We start from the raw sequence: 17,808 nt of genomic DNA on the forward strand, positions 1-17,808 counted from the left end.
CAACTGGCCTTAATTAAAACATTTTAGGCACACATTCAACAATGACAACTTAGGTATCAATATACAGGTAGTCTATCCCCAGCTAAAGCTGTTTTATGGTTATTTGTTCTTAAACACGAGAAAGTGTACCCTGAACGTGCAGATGCATCAAAGATATCAATCTCGCAAGAACCAACATACACAGTATAAAAATTTTAACAACTTATCGAACTATACAGATTTATAGCGCGGGTGAACACTTCCTCGATCAGTCGTGCGCAATTTTGACTTTTTACGCACTGTTCGTTACTTAACTAAAGACACTTTTTTTGAAACCGACCGCGAAAGAGTAAAGCCGCAATGCAAGCGAAGGAATACTAGCAAATTTCAGTAAGTTCGTATTTTTAGCTGTGCGTTTCGGATAGGTTATTTTAGTCCTGGCCTGAAGTGGGAACTATTGACATAATACTGTCCAGATACGAGCGCCATGTCATTATTTTTGCTCTACTAGTGCTAATTAACCCAAAGTTGTGTAAAGGTTAATTCGATCGTATTTTTTTATACTGCTTAAAATTTTGTCGCATGCCTAAGCTATGTGCAATTATGCGGAGAAAAAATTCCAGAAGTAGATGCCATTCACTTTGGAGTTTTCAGATGTTTCCATTAAATGGCACTACTATTTCCAAGTGAATGTTCATCAAACAAATGTGAACTATTACATTGGAATAATTGATATTTGCCCTAAATAGTAAAAGCTGCATTAAACCCATACTGTTTGCCTTTGTACTTTACTCTCTTTTCGAAACTGTAAAAGCTTTAAAAAATTGAGCAACAGTATCAACATCAATAATTAACAATGATCCATATAATTTATGAATAAGATCGTTGTTTCGCCAGCAGCTCGGTTGGTTATTTTGTAGAGCTTAAGTTTATAAATTACAAAATCCCGTTGTACAAGATTGCGGAAAAAAGTAAAAGATAAGTTTGAGAAAAGCTATGGAACAATGGTTGTATACAAAGTTATAAATACTAATAAACTCATGTGACCTACATCACGTAGCCTATAACTCAATGTGAGATCATACCGTTGATAGATGAGACACATTTTGGAGAATTACTGGATTTACAACATAACTAGATAAAATTGAGGCCATACTTTACGTCTTTTTTTGCTTAGTGAATATGTCAAGATGCAAATTTTTCTTTTTTCTCAGTCTATTAACGGAGTTTTCCTAGATCGCTTGAATAATGAGAGACATTTTCCGCACAGCTTTCTTTCAGACTTTATTATTTGTTTTAGTTCCATTTTATAGCTAAGGCACTAAATTTCACTAGTTCTCTTGCTTATTTTGTCTAGAAACTAACCGCAACACTCAAAGTGTTTTTGTATGTTTGAAGTATACTCTAGTAACAATACTCAGTTTTGGATAGAGCTTGTTCATTTTGTTTTACGGTGGTTGTAAATACTATTTATTTGTATTGTGCGCATATAAATCTAGAATGGAGTGAAAATATTCAAGCTCGCGGCAACTGCATTCGTACTGAAGCAGATCAATAATTTTTCTCCCATAACATAATACATATATCCGCATTAATCACTCATCAGACGTTTCAGGTATGCTACGTTCGATTAAAAATAATTACGTGAAACAGACTCGAATTCGGTTGTAGTATGAAGGAGCGAGGTACATACAGAGAGATTTAGTGCTAATACTGCACCTCATTCATAGAAAAGTGAGGAGTCCAGTTTTATCTTTAAAGTTTCAAAATACATGCATATTAATAATTAATATGCACTCATATTCTTAATTATTATTTGATGTAAAATAGCAATTTTCCACAGTTTTAAACTTAAAAAACAGACTTCTTTGGAAGGTATTTAAAAGTAGCAAAAATACCAACAATTTTTCAATTATTAAGTCGCAACAAAAATATTTTAAATCGAAAAAGTATACTTTTTTAGTACAATAAAAACAGTTTTTGGAATGTGAGAACAGTGAAGATTCGAACCCTACAGCTCATTTAAAGCGAGAGTTTCTATTACGATTTTCACATTCATTACATCTAATGCACACAGAAAAAAAGCTTTTTCATTTAATCATTGAATATTTGTAATAGAAACAACTGACTTCACTTTTTTTTTTTCTTCAATAAGGCGTCGTCATAATCGTTAAAAGAAATACCCGGCTATTAGTAATAGATGCCTTCACTCAATTGCACAGCGAGGAGAACGCCAATGTAATAAAAGCGCCCAGGCGGCAACACTTCGTTAATTCATGAAAAGAAATAGTTTTAAGTTAGATTTTGCATTACATAGGAGTTTTGCACACCGTAATCTCAGAAAACAGTTACGAGTGAAAAAAACACATATTTTAAGTTCATCGATGGTCAGTCTGTGGGTTTTAATAGTTGGTGAAATAATGTTTTTTAATGTGAAATAACATTTAATATCTACAATATTAAATATTTGCATTAAATTTTTAGTTTTTCTGAATATAAATCATAGCTTTATATGTAATTTTGCGACTCAACTAAATATTAATTACAATAACAATTACAAGGAACCGAATAATAAGTTATAGTTTCTTCAAAATGTTATGAATATTTTCCAACATTTACACTAAGCGTGGAAGGATCTAAGGACTGATAATGGTTTGTGGGAGGATTGCATGTTGAAACTGAAGTTTAGGATGAACTAACTAAAAAATAAATGAGACAATTTCCAATTGAAGAATACTAAGTAAAAATAATTAAGTAGAAGTAAAGATTTTCTTTAATTCAAAAGGAAACTACTATAATCATAATAGTCAGTTTGGGTTTTCGTATGGAGGTCTTATCGTATTTTCTTACTCCTTATAGTTACTGAGTGTCATTTTGGAAATATCGATTTAAACACTAATTTTGCATTATAAAAAGAGTATTTGTTGTAAAGTTCACTAAAAGTTTTTGAAAAAAGTCTGAATTATTGGATTTGAAATATAGTCTTTGCATAGGTGCGGCAAAGTAAAATAAATAAAAGAGTTCGTCAATTTTTTAATTTTCTATCCGGAATAAGTGAAGCCGGCAAGAATAAACTAAAACGCAGCAGGATGACAAAAAATCTCACTTCCTTTTATGTAATGCGTGTACCGTTTTAATAGGTTTGGATCTAGTTAGATATGCCTACTGCACATTGAGCAATGGCTTCAATTTAAACTGTAATGACATCATCGCGGGTATTAAAAGTTAACAAAGGTACAGTCATTTAGCGATTTCAATCAAATCTAATTTGAACTTCACCATTAGAACTAGAGGCCCAGTAATTTTTAATTGTTCTGACTTTCGACAAAGTCGCTATTTAACTTGCGGCATTAACCTTTCGAGAAATGTATCCAATTGCCCTTTGAAAGGATATTGCTAGCTGATGATTTCATCTCATTCTCATGCCCAAAGCGATTGATGGCTAATTTAACATGCACCTTGCTTCCTTATGCAATAATCAATCGGTCGATAGACTTCAAACTATTGTCTATAACCGCGAGCTATTGTGTGTTGTGGCGTTATTTTTAAGGTAATGGTCAAGGACTAGATGTTTGCAAACACTTTAATTAAGAGTAAGTTACTTCTCTACGGAATTTATTGAATGACGATGAGAATTGAAAGTTACTGTATGATTTTAAATGCAGTTATCTACATACTGACAAGCTCTAAGAAACATATCTTACCCCAATAGAACCAGGACTTCGATTACTATCAGAAAGACTCATCTTTGAAATTCAACGAACCGAATTGCAAAACATATTTGCTTTCGTAAAATCTGGAACATGCCTTTAGCCTGGAAGATTCCTTCGAATGGAATAAAACAGGAAACCGCTTGAATCGTGAACGGATATGCAATGCGGCAAAGACTGAATTCTCGAACATTTCTTTTCTTGGGGCACTAATGTTGCTTCTGTGCTCATTGGTCAAATCACATGCCAAACTCCGCCTAGAAAGATTCAAGGCTCTTGCCAAATTTTCCAGAAATCGATTCCAGTCTGGCAATCGACCGAAAATTGTCGCCAATCTGGATCGTGAATTATTCATAAAGTTGTGGATTTTTCAGGAATCGCATCCATTAGATAGATAACAGAACTAGTTCCTGGCCAAAAATAGTCACCGCATCTGAATTTTGATTTCTAGCTCTTAGTTTAAATGCGAAGAAAAGAAATATACTTAGCAATGATTGACACTAAGGTGCCTAATTTTGTTGGAAAGTAACGACTTTTATTTCAATGCATGTTCATACACGAATTATATAATCTTTCATCCTAAATTGCGAGGTTATTTTAACTCATGGTTTTACAGGCAAACTGATCAAGATCGCAAGATATTTTGAAAATTTTTGTAAAAGCGAAATAAAGACTAGTGCTGTCTTCTCAGTAAATCGAATTAAAATTAATTATTAAAAATTATTAACTAATTTATTCTCTACTAGTTAAGTTTGTTTTCAGATTCATTCCCGRAAAATGTTCAAACCCACCAGCTCTAGCCCGRGGAAACTTAGTTCGATTCAGGGATTAAGTTATTGAGAMAATTAGTCTGATTTTAAGTGCTTRCGAGTTGCAATTTCCCGCTCTAATTTATAGTCAGGTTTCAGCAGAGAGAAATGTGCTCCACTCGCTACYACATAAAATKGTTCGSACAAAAAGAARTAAATTTATTGATTATTACATTCGACCTAGAGGCAGTATAACGATCGGATCCTTTCATGTTGTATAYATTTTCATTATAAAACTCCCAATATACTTTTTATTGCGCTCCATTAGTCGCGGTATCGAAGAAACTGAAACATCTCCAATAAATCCATTTTTTACAAAGAAGAATACGTTTCATATTAACTATTAAAAAGGTGAAAAACTAAAGAAGTAGATTGCGATATTTCGACGAAATAATAAGTTTTTTTCCAATTTGGAAATGATGTAGCTCAGTAAATTTAAATGTCATTGACTAGCAGATCATTAGAGTTATTCAAATGTCCTGCATAAAATATGTACTATTTGTGGACGGTTTTCCAAAGATGCAGGACAACATTAACCGGAATATTTTAGTAACCCCATGCACCATAATTTATCTGAATATAAAAAATAAAATTTTCGCCATTAAACTTGTCCTGATTTACTCATTTATTTTACCTGTCGGTAAATATTTAATGAAAATTATGAGATTTTAATTTAACCGAAAAAGTMATTATTTYTTAATTCCCTATGATGAGATTTTWACTTAAACAATACGATTTCTAAATGATTTTTTAATAGCTCAAAATATTATAYAWYGCTTTTAAGGTAAGGTAACAAAGCAAGAGCCTTTTCAGCTTTGACTTGAGTCTTGAGTCACTGACTTATAGAGGATAACAAGAGCTAAAAAGASAAAGTTATAATTATCAGACTAAAAGGTTAGAGWATCTCGCTAATAAATTAAGCCGATTAAAACAAAGTAATTAAATAAACATTTCAGATTCCACYCGGGTCAACAATAGAAAGTAATGATAGGCTTGTCTGTCGGTTCTATTTCGATCAATCTCCAAGGATCCAGACATTGTATATGCATCCACGCACTTTATCCGAACAGTCCACTTCTATTTACAAAATATCGGGGTCAAGATGAAATATTGTTGTCCCGTTATTTGCAAAAGCTATAGTTAGAGCAATCAATAAAAGCATTCAATTTCTGGTTCGAATAAAGCTAGAACGAATAACAATATGGAATAATGGGTATTGACGTCATCAGAGCCTATTGTAGTAGAAAGTATTGTTAGGGGTTCGGGTTAGAACATGTTTGCAGGATCTTCAGAACACATGGAATTTACCACCGGTACACCAGCAATACAAAAGTACAACAGAATAAAATGTCTCACTCGCTTATTTCTTTCACTCTGTTATACGTGATTTTTCCTTGGCCCCTATAAAAGGCAGTAGACCCTTTAACATAAAGTTAAGCAAAAAAAGATCTCTTCTCACTTTTTTCCGATACGAAATTAACGAAAAATGGTGAATTTTTTCACAAAAATCCAATACATGCATACAACAAATAAACGTAATGATTGTTTTAAATAAATATATGTAATTATAGGTTGAGTTTTTGTGAATGTTTGCTACGTTTAATTTTTAAATTGCGATTAAAATTTAATGGTCATAACCCCAATGGGTTTCAAGGTCTCGATCGGATACACAAAGCTCCGACTTTCTAGTTGATTCAAAAAAAGACTTATAAAATTAATAATGTTTTTGTCTATGTTGCATGTATGAAAGTTTTAATGAAATACATCTGGATGCTACATTTGTATGTTTGAAGTAAAAAGTGCAAATTATCCGGGCCTTTAATATACAGAGTGTATAATTTAAAAAATTATACGTTTGCTCTTAAATGTGAGTTATTTCTATAGATCTACCCCTTTTTGACAAAATGCAACTAAAACTCTTGACGTCGTTCGCCCCTTTGTTCTTTATCCTCATAGTCTATAATAATCAAATTAATTCAACTAAATATTTGAAAGATTTTGTTTTCGCCTTTACTATGTTGAAAATCTTTAATTCAAGACATTAGTTGAATTAGTTGAATAAAAAAATCAAATAAAAAGTTTTCTCTCTGGTAGAAACTTGCAAATTTAAAATCACCGTTAATTGATAATCAATTAAAATAGGAATAGCCTCCAAGAAATCATGGTCAAACGGGTACTAACTACCTAAAATATGAAATTTCCATTGATTCTAAAATCAAAGGCCGACATAAAAGCGCACAACAAAGACAGCAAAAACAAAAATACTTCTATCATATTTTTATTCTATTTTACCTTTCTCGATCATCATAGCTCTTATTTTACGCAAATTATTTAATATTTTTGAAAATGCTATTTTTTGGTCTTATATAATAATATTGTCATTGCCATATTAATCAACAGAGCGATGCATACTTCTCATTTGTTCTTATAGATAAGATTATTCAGCGAAAATACTGAATATTAACATATGAGAATAGAAGTTAGCTGACCATTATTCTTCAGTATTATATAACAATGTGGAGGAGATTGTCTGCATTTATACAATTTTAACTAACTTTAAACTAAATAATTAATCGTTACGTTTTCGGGCCGAACGTTGGCAGATTGTATAACGCTATGAAATATTTATGTATACAACGTATACGCAAATCAAGAAACCAACTGTATGGAATCAAGCAAATGGTACAAATATTAGCCTAGTTTTATCCAGACCATTCATCAGATTCAAGGGATTTAAAGACTTTATTTACTGATCACCGCAGATATAAATGCCATTTGGGAGAAATTAAATTACGTAATCGTAAACTCGTTGAACATATATTTTGTATAACTAACTTTCGCTTTAAAGAACAGACTCTAAAAAAGCCTTACCCCAGATAATTCTCATTTTGAAAAATAATGTTGCTAATTCTAGCTAAACTGCATCATTAATATGGAATACATCCAATAGTGGTGTTGATATTACAATATTTCAAAATCCATGAGTAAGCGGAAAATGCAATTTAATTTTTGCTTCTTCTGGAACCGTTCCTCTAATGTAAACTAATAAACAGCTGAAAACCCCCAATTTAACTAATTTCCTCATATTTATATGCATGTAACCCAATTTCCTAATAGGTCAGTCACAAGCTAACAATTTCAGTTATGGTCCCAAACGAATAGCGTTATAAACATCGTCCTTTAAATAGCCTATAAAATTGAATTTTATTGCTTAGAAGAAGTTGCTCGGTTGTATTAAATGTTGTACGCAATCATAAAGGCATTTTATGAGATTTTCCAGCCGCTTTGGCACCACTAACATCGATTACAAAAGCTTAAATGAAATTGTGTTGAGCCGCGACATCTGCCCATAAAGCTGGAAACAGTCAACTCTCTTCTATCCATACTCTTTCATTGATATTTTGGATTTTATATTCGAGGTATATAGAAATTCAATAACAATCTACGARGCAATGGCGAAGGCTTTTTTAACAGCTGTAGTCTCTCGGGCGTAGAAAGTAGCTAAATTTWTYTTCTCATTTTWTTTATATTATTCTATCGSCAATGTCCGSCTRGTCAGTGTTTCATWAATAAAAATAGAAAAATCAAAATTTTAAKCAATTCAGMTACCATTTTATCATATAAAARRCATACWAATAAATGAAAAATATTTTTTCATTGCTTTGAATGAATATTGAGCGGTCCATTTTAGCATAGCGAAAAAGTTAMCGTGCACCATCTAGTCAGTGCAACCAAAATCTTCAATTTTGATCTCGTTAAATTCCTTAATAAAATGAACCGTTTTAGAAAAAAMCGCTATTATGAAAATATACTTAATGTGATAGTGAAACAGAAGGAAAAATAATACATAAAAAATKATATGTRTTTATATGATATATTGTTTTTTGTAAAAAATTGCTTATWYTAAAGATAGGGCTTGCACCCCATTCGGTCCTAAATGGCTATTGACATATTGTATTATATCCCCTAAAATGTTATATAGAAATAGATAATATAACCAAATATAGAAATAGATAATATAGGGCCCATTAGATAAATAATCCATACCAAAAAATATAGACAATTAAAATAAAAAATTAATGTTTATATAAATTATATGTTCACTCCTTAGTTAGTAGAGTTAAAACTCTACTATATTTCAACATCTTTATGTCGCATTTTGTAAACGAATTTAAGCAGACAAAACATCTTAAGTGTGACTGTGTTCAAGTTTATTTCAAACTGCGCAACTAATTGAAGAAAATTGACACAATTTGTTTGAACCTATATAAGTAGTTTTGCTCAGTTGAAAATCATGTTGCATATTTTCTTCCATCCTCAAGAGTTACCAGTTATAAAATTAACCATGCATATTTTTATTAAAAAGCTCTGATCGAAATATGAATTATTTGAATGAAATATGCCCTCTTTTTTCAAAAACGTTTACTTACAATCATTTGAATGCACTCTCACATACAAACAATAGTTAACCCAATTTAGTGCTTTATTGGCCAAGAAACTGTATCGGTAAATAATTTGCAGAATTTGGTGTTTACTTATATATAATTGACTTTGATTCTTTTCACATCTCCAATTAGAAGTTGTGTCATAAAAGCTCCGTCTCCAATATTGCAGTTAATTGCTAGTTTGTTTACCTTGATTGAATTGATAAATTTCAAAAATAAAGCTGCAGAAGCATATTACTATGTTTTTGCAGCTTCAATCTAACGCTGCTAAACGAACTTTTCTAAAAAAATACAATTCTGCTTGTGTTAAACGCTAAATGTCTGAGTAAAAATGTTTTAACATCGTGATAATGTATTTTCATATCCTAAAAAATGTCAGGCCAATAATAACGGCCAGACCTATGTTGACATTTTCCGCGGTTTTTCCGATAACAACGTGAAAAGCATAGCGGAAACTCGAAAGTCTAGTCAGCGGACGCGACGCGACGGCTCCTTTTGCTTGTATAGGAGTTCTGGAGCCAGACACAGACTTATAAACAGAATTAATTGACGTAACGACACCTTGTACAACCCAGTAAGCAATTTTTCTTCGAGATTAGCAGTTCGTTAGTTTTCCCGGCAGGCTTATTTAAAAACAGGCAAGCTCCAAAGCACATTAGAAAAATGTTTCAAAGAAAAACAGTTAATCGAATTAAAATTCTTCAATAAGGAAAAATCGAATATTAAAGTGCTATAGCCTATAAAAAGTAAAAGTGGCAGTAAAAGTTGGTTCCGGTCAATCAAAAAGTTTTTCCTCGGTTCCGGTCAATCAAAAACCTTCATTCTTCTAACTAAACTAATATTAGTTGTAAATTTGCTTTAATAGACAAACATTTCCTTCATTGACATACACTCTCATTTATAGTATATTTTAATGTGGCCTCACGTGTTTGAAGCAGCAGCATTAATGTGAATTTTGCCAATTAACATCTAATAAAACACAGTTAACTATGTACACATTTACATTCCAAACGAATTTGTAACATTTAAGGTCGATTTATATCAGCTCAATTTTAGTCGTCATACAATATAATCTCTTGCAGTCAAATTTCCTTTTTGACTATTTAGATTGAAATATTATGACTTGCCATATGTATTAACATTCAAATCGTGTTTTAAATAATTCGTCATAATCGATGTAAAATCGACAAACGTCGACACCAAATTAATGTGTTTTATAATGATAATTCATTAAATAATGATATGGACAAAAGCAGCAATATAGAACAAACACTTAATCCAAATACACCAATCAACCGCTCTTAAGGCTGACTTTAAGGCTGAATTTGAATATAATTTCAAATTCACTTGTCCAAAACAAGCATAAAAAATGATGTCCTTGCCATTCCCTGAATCCATAAATATATACGCAATGTTGTTTACACCATTTTAACTTGCCCTTCAAATGTACTTTTTCCATTTACATTTTCTCAATTCTCTCATAGCATTCACCGCGTAAACTTCGTTCACGCATTTTCACCCCTTTTCCCGGAGAAAAGGTAGTCGAATCACTTAAGAAAGCCAATCGATTTTATTAGTTCGTGCATAACCTTTTAGAGTATGAAACACCTTTCCTAATTGCTTTACACATTAGCTCCTGACATTTTAAACTGTTAACATCCTCTTGAGGATACCATTTTTGACCTTTTTACGTCTAAAGAATTATCTTTTCATTAGGTGAATAAAATTAATTACTTACAGTTTGGTATTTATTCTCGGGGGCATTCAAGTTGATAAACCGCGGAGGAATTGGCTTCTTGTCATCTCGAAATGGTGATTTATCGTATGGGGATCGATCTTCTGGCACTGCTTTTCGTATAAACACTTCTTCAGTATCCATATTGTATTCCAGTTTTTCGTAATGAGACTCTTTCTCCTGATGATCCTGAAGATACTGTTCACAAGGGCGCTCTTGGGAGTCCTCCACATGACCATGGAAATCTCTGCAATTTAAAGAATGTTTAATCCAAAAATCTAAACATATGTCGACTTAATTTGTTCGATAGGTATCTGAGCTATTTACCTGTGAATTCCCTGGGAATCAATAAAGTGCAATTGATACGTGTGAGGAATGCCATGAGAATCCAAATACTGTCCGGAATCCCTCTTATGTTCCTGTTCAGCATGCTCATCGAAATGATGATGACTGGGAGTTGCGGGAAGGATGGGATAATGTTGGGTAGAATGTCCTACAAATATGTTACAATGTTACTATATTCAATGCATAAGTTATGAATTTTTATTATACCGAATTAAAATGGAAACTCAAACGCGTTTTCTCATGAATATACAGCTTTGAGGTTTAAAGTGTGTGCCAAATAACAGTAGAACACGTTTTTTCTGTTGATTTATTGATAGAAATGATGCATAAGGGTGCCAAAGGAAGGTAAAAGTTTTCGAATTTACGTTGGTGACGAGGTAGTGGTACATTAAAAAGGAATGTGGAAAGTTCATATATTACTCATACAAAACTCAATAATAACGGAACTACAGAGCCTTAAAGTTAAATTTTCAACATTGCGTTTTTGCTAGTGATATTACTGTTGAAAAGTTGATATTTATCTCCTGTTAAAATGTTGAAAATAATTTAACATGCGTTACTCCAGACTGTACAAGACAATTTTAAAAGCAGATTTCTTCGAAAGGCGCACATCCTAGAGAGATGTGGCAAGTAAATTTTTTGTACGTAATTTTGAATTCTATTTAGTTTTTTGAAATGGTATACTAGAAAAAGCGCAAAATAAAAAAGTTTGCTTTATTAAGTAGATTGCAAGGCTGTAGGGATGGTCGAGATTTAACGTAGCCGCTAAAATATCAGTGTTCCAGACGTGTAACCCGGAACCGCAGTTACACTTTTCCAATTTAACCGGTTGTTTTTGGAACCGTCTCGTAAACCCGAAAAAGTAGTTCGCACCAGCACAGAACCGTTGCGGCAGTTTGAGTACCCATTGGTGAATGGAAAATATGTTTAGTTGCTGGTTGCGTTGGTGATTATGTATATCACCTTTTGTCTGTAAGGAATACTGTTCAGTTCTACAGAAACCATAATCGGTCAGTTCAGCAAAATATGCGGTGATGATATAATTAAGCATTTTTAGTCTATCAGTATCACTGTTTATGTGGATTATTTGATTGTTGACTTAATAACACGCGTAAATAATTCAAATGCTATCACAAAAACTGTGGTGCGTTATCAATCAGAGGAAGTCTAGTTAAAATATAGACAAGAACAAGACTATTCAATTTTTCAAGAATTTGATAAACTTGTTTCATAACAAAAAACACAGGTATATTAGTACTTCTGTTCCATGCGAGAGATTATTTTCCAAAGTGGGTGCGTAAATCATAAACGAGCGAAGAACTGGACTTGAAAACTAGACTAAAAAAAAAGACTAGTGAAAAGCATTCACAAGAAATTATTCTTAAATGTTACTTCATATTTAAATAAAAATTAGCTTTTTAAACATTTTCACATGCACAGCGTATATTTTATTTAAACCATTCGATTTTATTATTAGTTTTTTTCCTTTCGGTAGTTTCTTTTGACCCATGTTTTGTTTTTCTTTAAAGAGTATATTATTTTTAGTTTACTAATGCTAACAATTATTTTTTTAATAAACTAAATCATTATTTATTATCACTTTTTCTACCATCATCATCATCATCATTGCGAATTTTTAAGGAAAAATTTGAAAAGTAACATGTTATTTTTGGAACCGCATTTCGAAACCAAATATCAAAGGGATACGGCAACGTTGTAACCTGTTCCAGAAAATTAACCTTTTAGCACACCTCTACAAGGCCGAGTTCAACCCCTTAGCAATGAACACCAGTAACAGGGGTATTAAATTTTAAAATAGTCGAATAACCAACAAAAATGTTATTTGAAAACTTTTTTAGACTAACTTTAACGCCCTGTAGATCAGTTATTATTAAATTTTAAAGCTTTTATTCAAGTGTTATATTCATTTATCACACTCATTTTTGCTATAGAATCTCGATAAGTGTTGGATCCACCATTTCCGAATACCCTGTATAAGAGCAGTGTGACTGAATCCGACTTTTAACAATTTACAGTTTTTCGGACTCAGCTAGTCGAGAGGTAAGTTTTAGCGAAATTATTCACAAATTTTAGTGATGCCCCTAGAAACTAGAAGAAAGACTTCCGTCTTCTAATGAAACCCGCTAAAAACTATTGTATGGTGTAAAAACACTACATATGATTTAATTTTTCAAAACGTAAACGCTCGGGCACTGCGATTTGTTCGCTGATGCAGAAGTGCTTGGAACCTCAGTTGGAAAGTTCGATCAAAATTTTTAAAATTATATATTATAAAACCGGTTAAAAATAACTGGGTCTTGGTAAAAACAATTTATCCGCAGCTTCGTAAAGGTAAGAACATTTTTAAATAATTAATATCTTGAACCAGAAGGCGGCGACCGATTTATTTTAATTTAAGAGTTCGAAAAATATTTTCGGAAAAGGCTTTTCCGAAGCAGTCGAAAGTAACTCACTAGTCGTAATAACCATTTTGCCGTTTCAAAGGGTCACAAAAAGCTTCATATTTGACGAAAATTATAATTTTATGCACGGATTTAGTCTCGATGAAGACCATTTCAATAAAATATCTTGAGAACCAGCAACTGATTATTTCAATCAGTCTCATTAATAAATTTCTCGGAACTTAAGACATACCAGCAGAGCGCGTTGATTATGAAATAAGCATTAAGAAATATAAATTTAGAAGAGGAAAAGCTCTGAGATTTGTATAGTGTACCTCAAAGAAAACCAAAAAGGTGTAAAGAATCCAGTTCTCAGACACGAACAAAAATACTACAAAAATAACTATCAGAGCCATCGATAAAGCGCTAGGTCAGTTTACTAAATGATGTGTTTCGCCGTCATAAATCAGAGATGAGGGCTCCAAATGTGTTTACAAACAGTCCATTATCATGAGATTTCGCTATGGTATCAGAAATTCCAATAATAAGAAGACAATAGCAGTAAGAAACTGAATAGATTGAACAAAATCTAGAAAATAAAGACGGCTACAACCATTCACTTAAATCTATGCTAGTCTAATGTGTTCTAATTCTAATGCTATAATGCTATAATGCCTAAAAACTTGTTTGGAAGAGTGAAAAGTTATTGGAAAACAAATAGACAGATCCAAATTAGAAGACTCTGACATGAAAAGTCAGCTTCAAAGTCTTGATTTAGCAAAAACAGGCAAGAAGATATAAATGGAATAAAAACAATATATGGAGACAAACAAAAAGTCAAACGCTTTCAAGCTTATTCTCATGGAGCCAACAAAAACCTGACCACAAAGAGACTCAAACGGAATAAGCAGCAGTAAATCATAGCAAAGAAATTTAACGATCCAACCGAATCCAATAAATGAAAACAGCAAAAGAAAACCTATTAAATAGAAACTCATTCGAACAGAATTAAATCTAAAATGAAATTGGCAAAACCAGGATTATTTGAGAGAAAATGACGCGCTCTTTATAACGTCCGAAGTCTACTATGGGAAGTTTGTACAAAAAAACAGATAAAGCCAATGAATTCTAAAAGCTACAAGATACAGAATGTTTAGTCTGGCTCTGCTGTGTCAGATGCACCCTATTATGCGAGGAAATCGATAAAATGTCTTAACGAGGATTTATTCCCTCCTGCAGACAGTTTATTTGAGAGCAGCACTTTAGAGCCATTGAGCTTGCCAATCCGAAAGCTGGCAACTGATAATGGAAAGTAAACTATTTAGTTTATGTTTTATAAAAGCAAAGTAAACCAAAACCCATTAAAAGATCGGTTCTTCTGCTCTGCATGGTTTTGCACCCATGCTTTTTTCAATGAACGGGTCTAAAACCACTAATAACTCACCCACAACAGGCAAATATATCTTGCTGGAAAGTTTCTCTTTCAACGAATGATCCTTACTGCATTGTTGATGTTCAATAACTTCCTTATATTTTTCGAGTTCTTTGTGATGTTTATCATATTCTTTATGTTGCTTCTCGTGCTCTTTGTGATGCTTATCATGTTTTTCATGGTGCTCCTTATGGTGATGAGGATGAGGAATATGATGATGAGACGCTTCTATCAGCGTGGGCTGAATGTGGGTGACAAATTGGGCCATAGTTGCAAAATCTGAACGTTATTTGAAATGTCACATTATAAACCTGAAACAAAAAATGTAGTTATATTATTATTGTTTAATAGTAATCATTGGTTTTAAAGTTTATTTATTGCTTAAATTAGAATTTGATCACGAACTGAAGTTTCATTTCCATTCTGTTAATTTTTGTCATTCATTTTTGAGAGAAAAGGCTGCTAAAAATTTGCAACTTCCGCATTTTTTTAAATGAACATTTGAACATAAGTGAGTGCAAATTTTGCCTCTCACATTGGATAAATGTTATTGCGCTACACAATTATACTTAGATATATTTCAGCCGTTTTAATTGTTGACGGACACTACACATTACTAAATTTAATTATTGTACGCGACATGATATTTTTAGGCTGGAAAATCCAAACTGAACGACGTTGATGATTTATGATTAACAAATTAAATGTGAGCGAGTCAGTCGAGTTGGAAAAATATTTTTATGTTTATTTTTATCCAAGTGAAAAACTTCAACTGGTAAAAATTGAAACAAAAATATCTCAAGTCAAAGTACTATTAACCTACGGTCCAATCTGGCAGAGATAATTAATTTTTATTGCGCCTTAAAAAAAACATCTGCAAACAATATTTTATCCGGAACTGCCTAATTGAATTTCAAAAATATGTTTAAAAGTGTATCTGCCTATTACTACTGTACACCTTTACTACAACAGAAGCGATAAGTTAATACAATAATTTTTCGCACGCATAACAATTACACAAGAAGTAAGTTTCCACTACATCGAAATGCTTTTCAAAAATTATTAATATTGAGCTTTTTAACCAGATTAAAGTCACTATTGAGCTTAACATCAACTAACGCACTTACCGCTTTTATACAACCCACCCTTTCGCCGTAAAATACGTTTTATAACACAAACCGACTCCGAATTTTCTAAGCCAATAAATAAGTTCAATACGCTCAACTCAAAAAACCTCTTGATTGTCTAGAATTGAGAGTGTGAATGCCTTTCTAAAGCTCAGCAATCGACGGCTCGAGTTGCTCTGCTCAGAAGCTGTGGGCGGACAAAACAGAGATCCGGAAAATGAGTTTCCCGCCCAGCGATTTCCCAAGGACTAGTGGCTTTTAGAGGCTCAATATGGAAATTTTGCTTTACTGGTCTTGGATTCAAAAATAACTGAATAAATTTCATTATTTTTAACATTGTCTTCAACCGATATTAAAAAATATATTCTAATGATAGTTAAGTAGAATGCATATGCCATATTTTAACTAATACATTAGACATCGACAAAGATAATTGATATTCGAAAAATCTGAAGATAAATTGAATTTTTTGCAATTCATATCAAAATATCTGGGATAAATAATGTACTATTTTCCTTGTTCCGTTACATCAGTTTGGAGATCAATATTTTATTAAGCAACATTAGGAAAATCGTAGATAAATCGTTTCCAAATTGGTATAGACCTGAATATTTTAGTTGCGTTTCCGGTTAGATTAGAAAGTTAAATTAATCGTTTCATTTTGCTGAACTTCTTAATTATTCAATAATTTACCTGTAATATGTATAATGACAAATAATACATAATTGCACAAAAATGTCGTGTAGGTCGTAATACTAATAATAATTAATATTTTTATTTTAGTGATATTGAAAAGTTTCATTAAACCAATCATCACATTGAAAAAAATAGTTAAAACTATAGAAGAAATTGTGTTGTTTCTAGATAGCAATTTAATATGATATGAATATACGTAAAATTAAAATGTATATGAAGGTAATATTGTTTATTTCACAAAGCTAACGACAGTAGTTTGATCGCCATGACAAAGCTAAAATAATCGGTAAAAGCGATTTAACGAAATCTCATACAGTTGTGTGAAATTATTCCTAAAAGTGTTTTCGTTCCTTTTAATTCTATTAAAAATGCAATTTAGTCTATTGTTGTTTTTTTGGTTCATACGTATCAATTTATTTAGAAAGTATTTGAACAATATCGAAACTATTAATTATCAAGGCTGCTAAAAAGGCAAAAAACGTTTTGAAACTTTAATGATTTTCTCGATAAAGTTAACGATATATCCAGTTCCCTTCGAAAGTGTTCATTAAATTAATAATAGACGGTTCGGTTAAGTAAACGATCAACTATGATCAGTTCCATAGATTTTTCCACTCATTTTACATTCGGCTTCTTACGGTTGGATACAACTCGTTACCTTTAAATGCATAATTAAGATGCAAAAAACTTTAAAACACACCGGGGCGTTTAGTAAGGCAAGCCTGTATTTTCACAGTCATTTTCCAGTTAATCAATACAAAGTTTGGCAAATCCGAAACGGGGGGAAAACAATTTTGGTAATCGCCAAATCGTGTCTAAGGGTTGAACCCCTGGATTTGGTGGAAACGATTCGATAGTTCTTTCTGGATACATTTGTTTCCTGGGGTTTTAGCATGCGTGTTACTTTGCACTAAAACATGGAAAACCCGAGTGAAAATCGGAAAGCCAAGACTTGAATATAGATTGCACAATAATTGTTCGTGAAACAGATAGTTTTGCAAATTTTAAATTGACGATTCACGCTATAAAGGTGACTGATGCCACACAGCTAAAACACCAGTGAAATCAGTATTTCAACAAAATCGTCATTTTTAGCGCATTTTTTGCATAATTCCGTACATTAGTTTT

The 17,808-nt window shown here is 32.2% G+C and overlaps 1 protein-coding gene across 2 annotated transcripts in view; it reads right to left on the minus strand.

The window, feature by feature from the left end:
* The window catches only part of LOC125503637 (ankyrin-3-like), a 71,820-nt gene extending 55,681 nt beyond the window's left edge, over positions 1 to 16,139 (minus strand). Inside the window, exons 1-4 of one of the 2 annotated variants that reach the window (XM_048664351.1) lie at positions 15,985 to 16,121; positions 14,870 to 15,168; positions 11,006 to 11,171; positions 10,682 to 10,925 (exon numbers count right to left, since the gene is read on the minus strand). In XM_048664351.1, the coding sequence (XP_048520308.1) occupies positions 10,682 to 10,925; positions 11,006 to 11,171; positions 14,870 to 15,125 (666 nt within the window). In that variant the 5' untranslated portion in view covers positions 15,126 to 15,168; positions 15,985 to 16,121. Of the gene's footprint in view, positions 1 to 10,681; positions 10,926 to 11,005; positions 11,172 to 14,869; positions 15,169 to 15,984 lie in introns of both variants that reach the window. The other variant, XM_048664352.1, reaches the window with a different exon arrangement.
* Positions 16,140 to 17,808: the final 1,669 nt, after the last annotated feature.

Source organism: Dendroctonus ponderosae, unplaced genomic scaffold (genome assembly GCF_020466585.1).
Source record: "Dendroctonus ponderosae isolate FM_Combo_2020 unplaced genomic scaffold, Dpon_F_20191213v2 Dpon_F_20191213_21, whole genome shotgun sequence".
In the NCBI taxonomy this organism is placed as follows: Eukaryota; Metazoa; Arthropoda; class Insecta; order Coleoptera; family Curculionidae; genus Dendroctonus; species Dendroctonus ponderosae.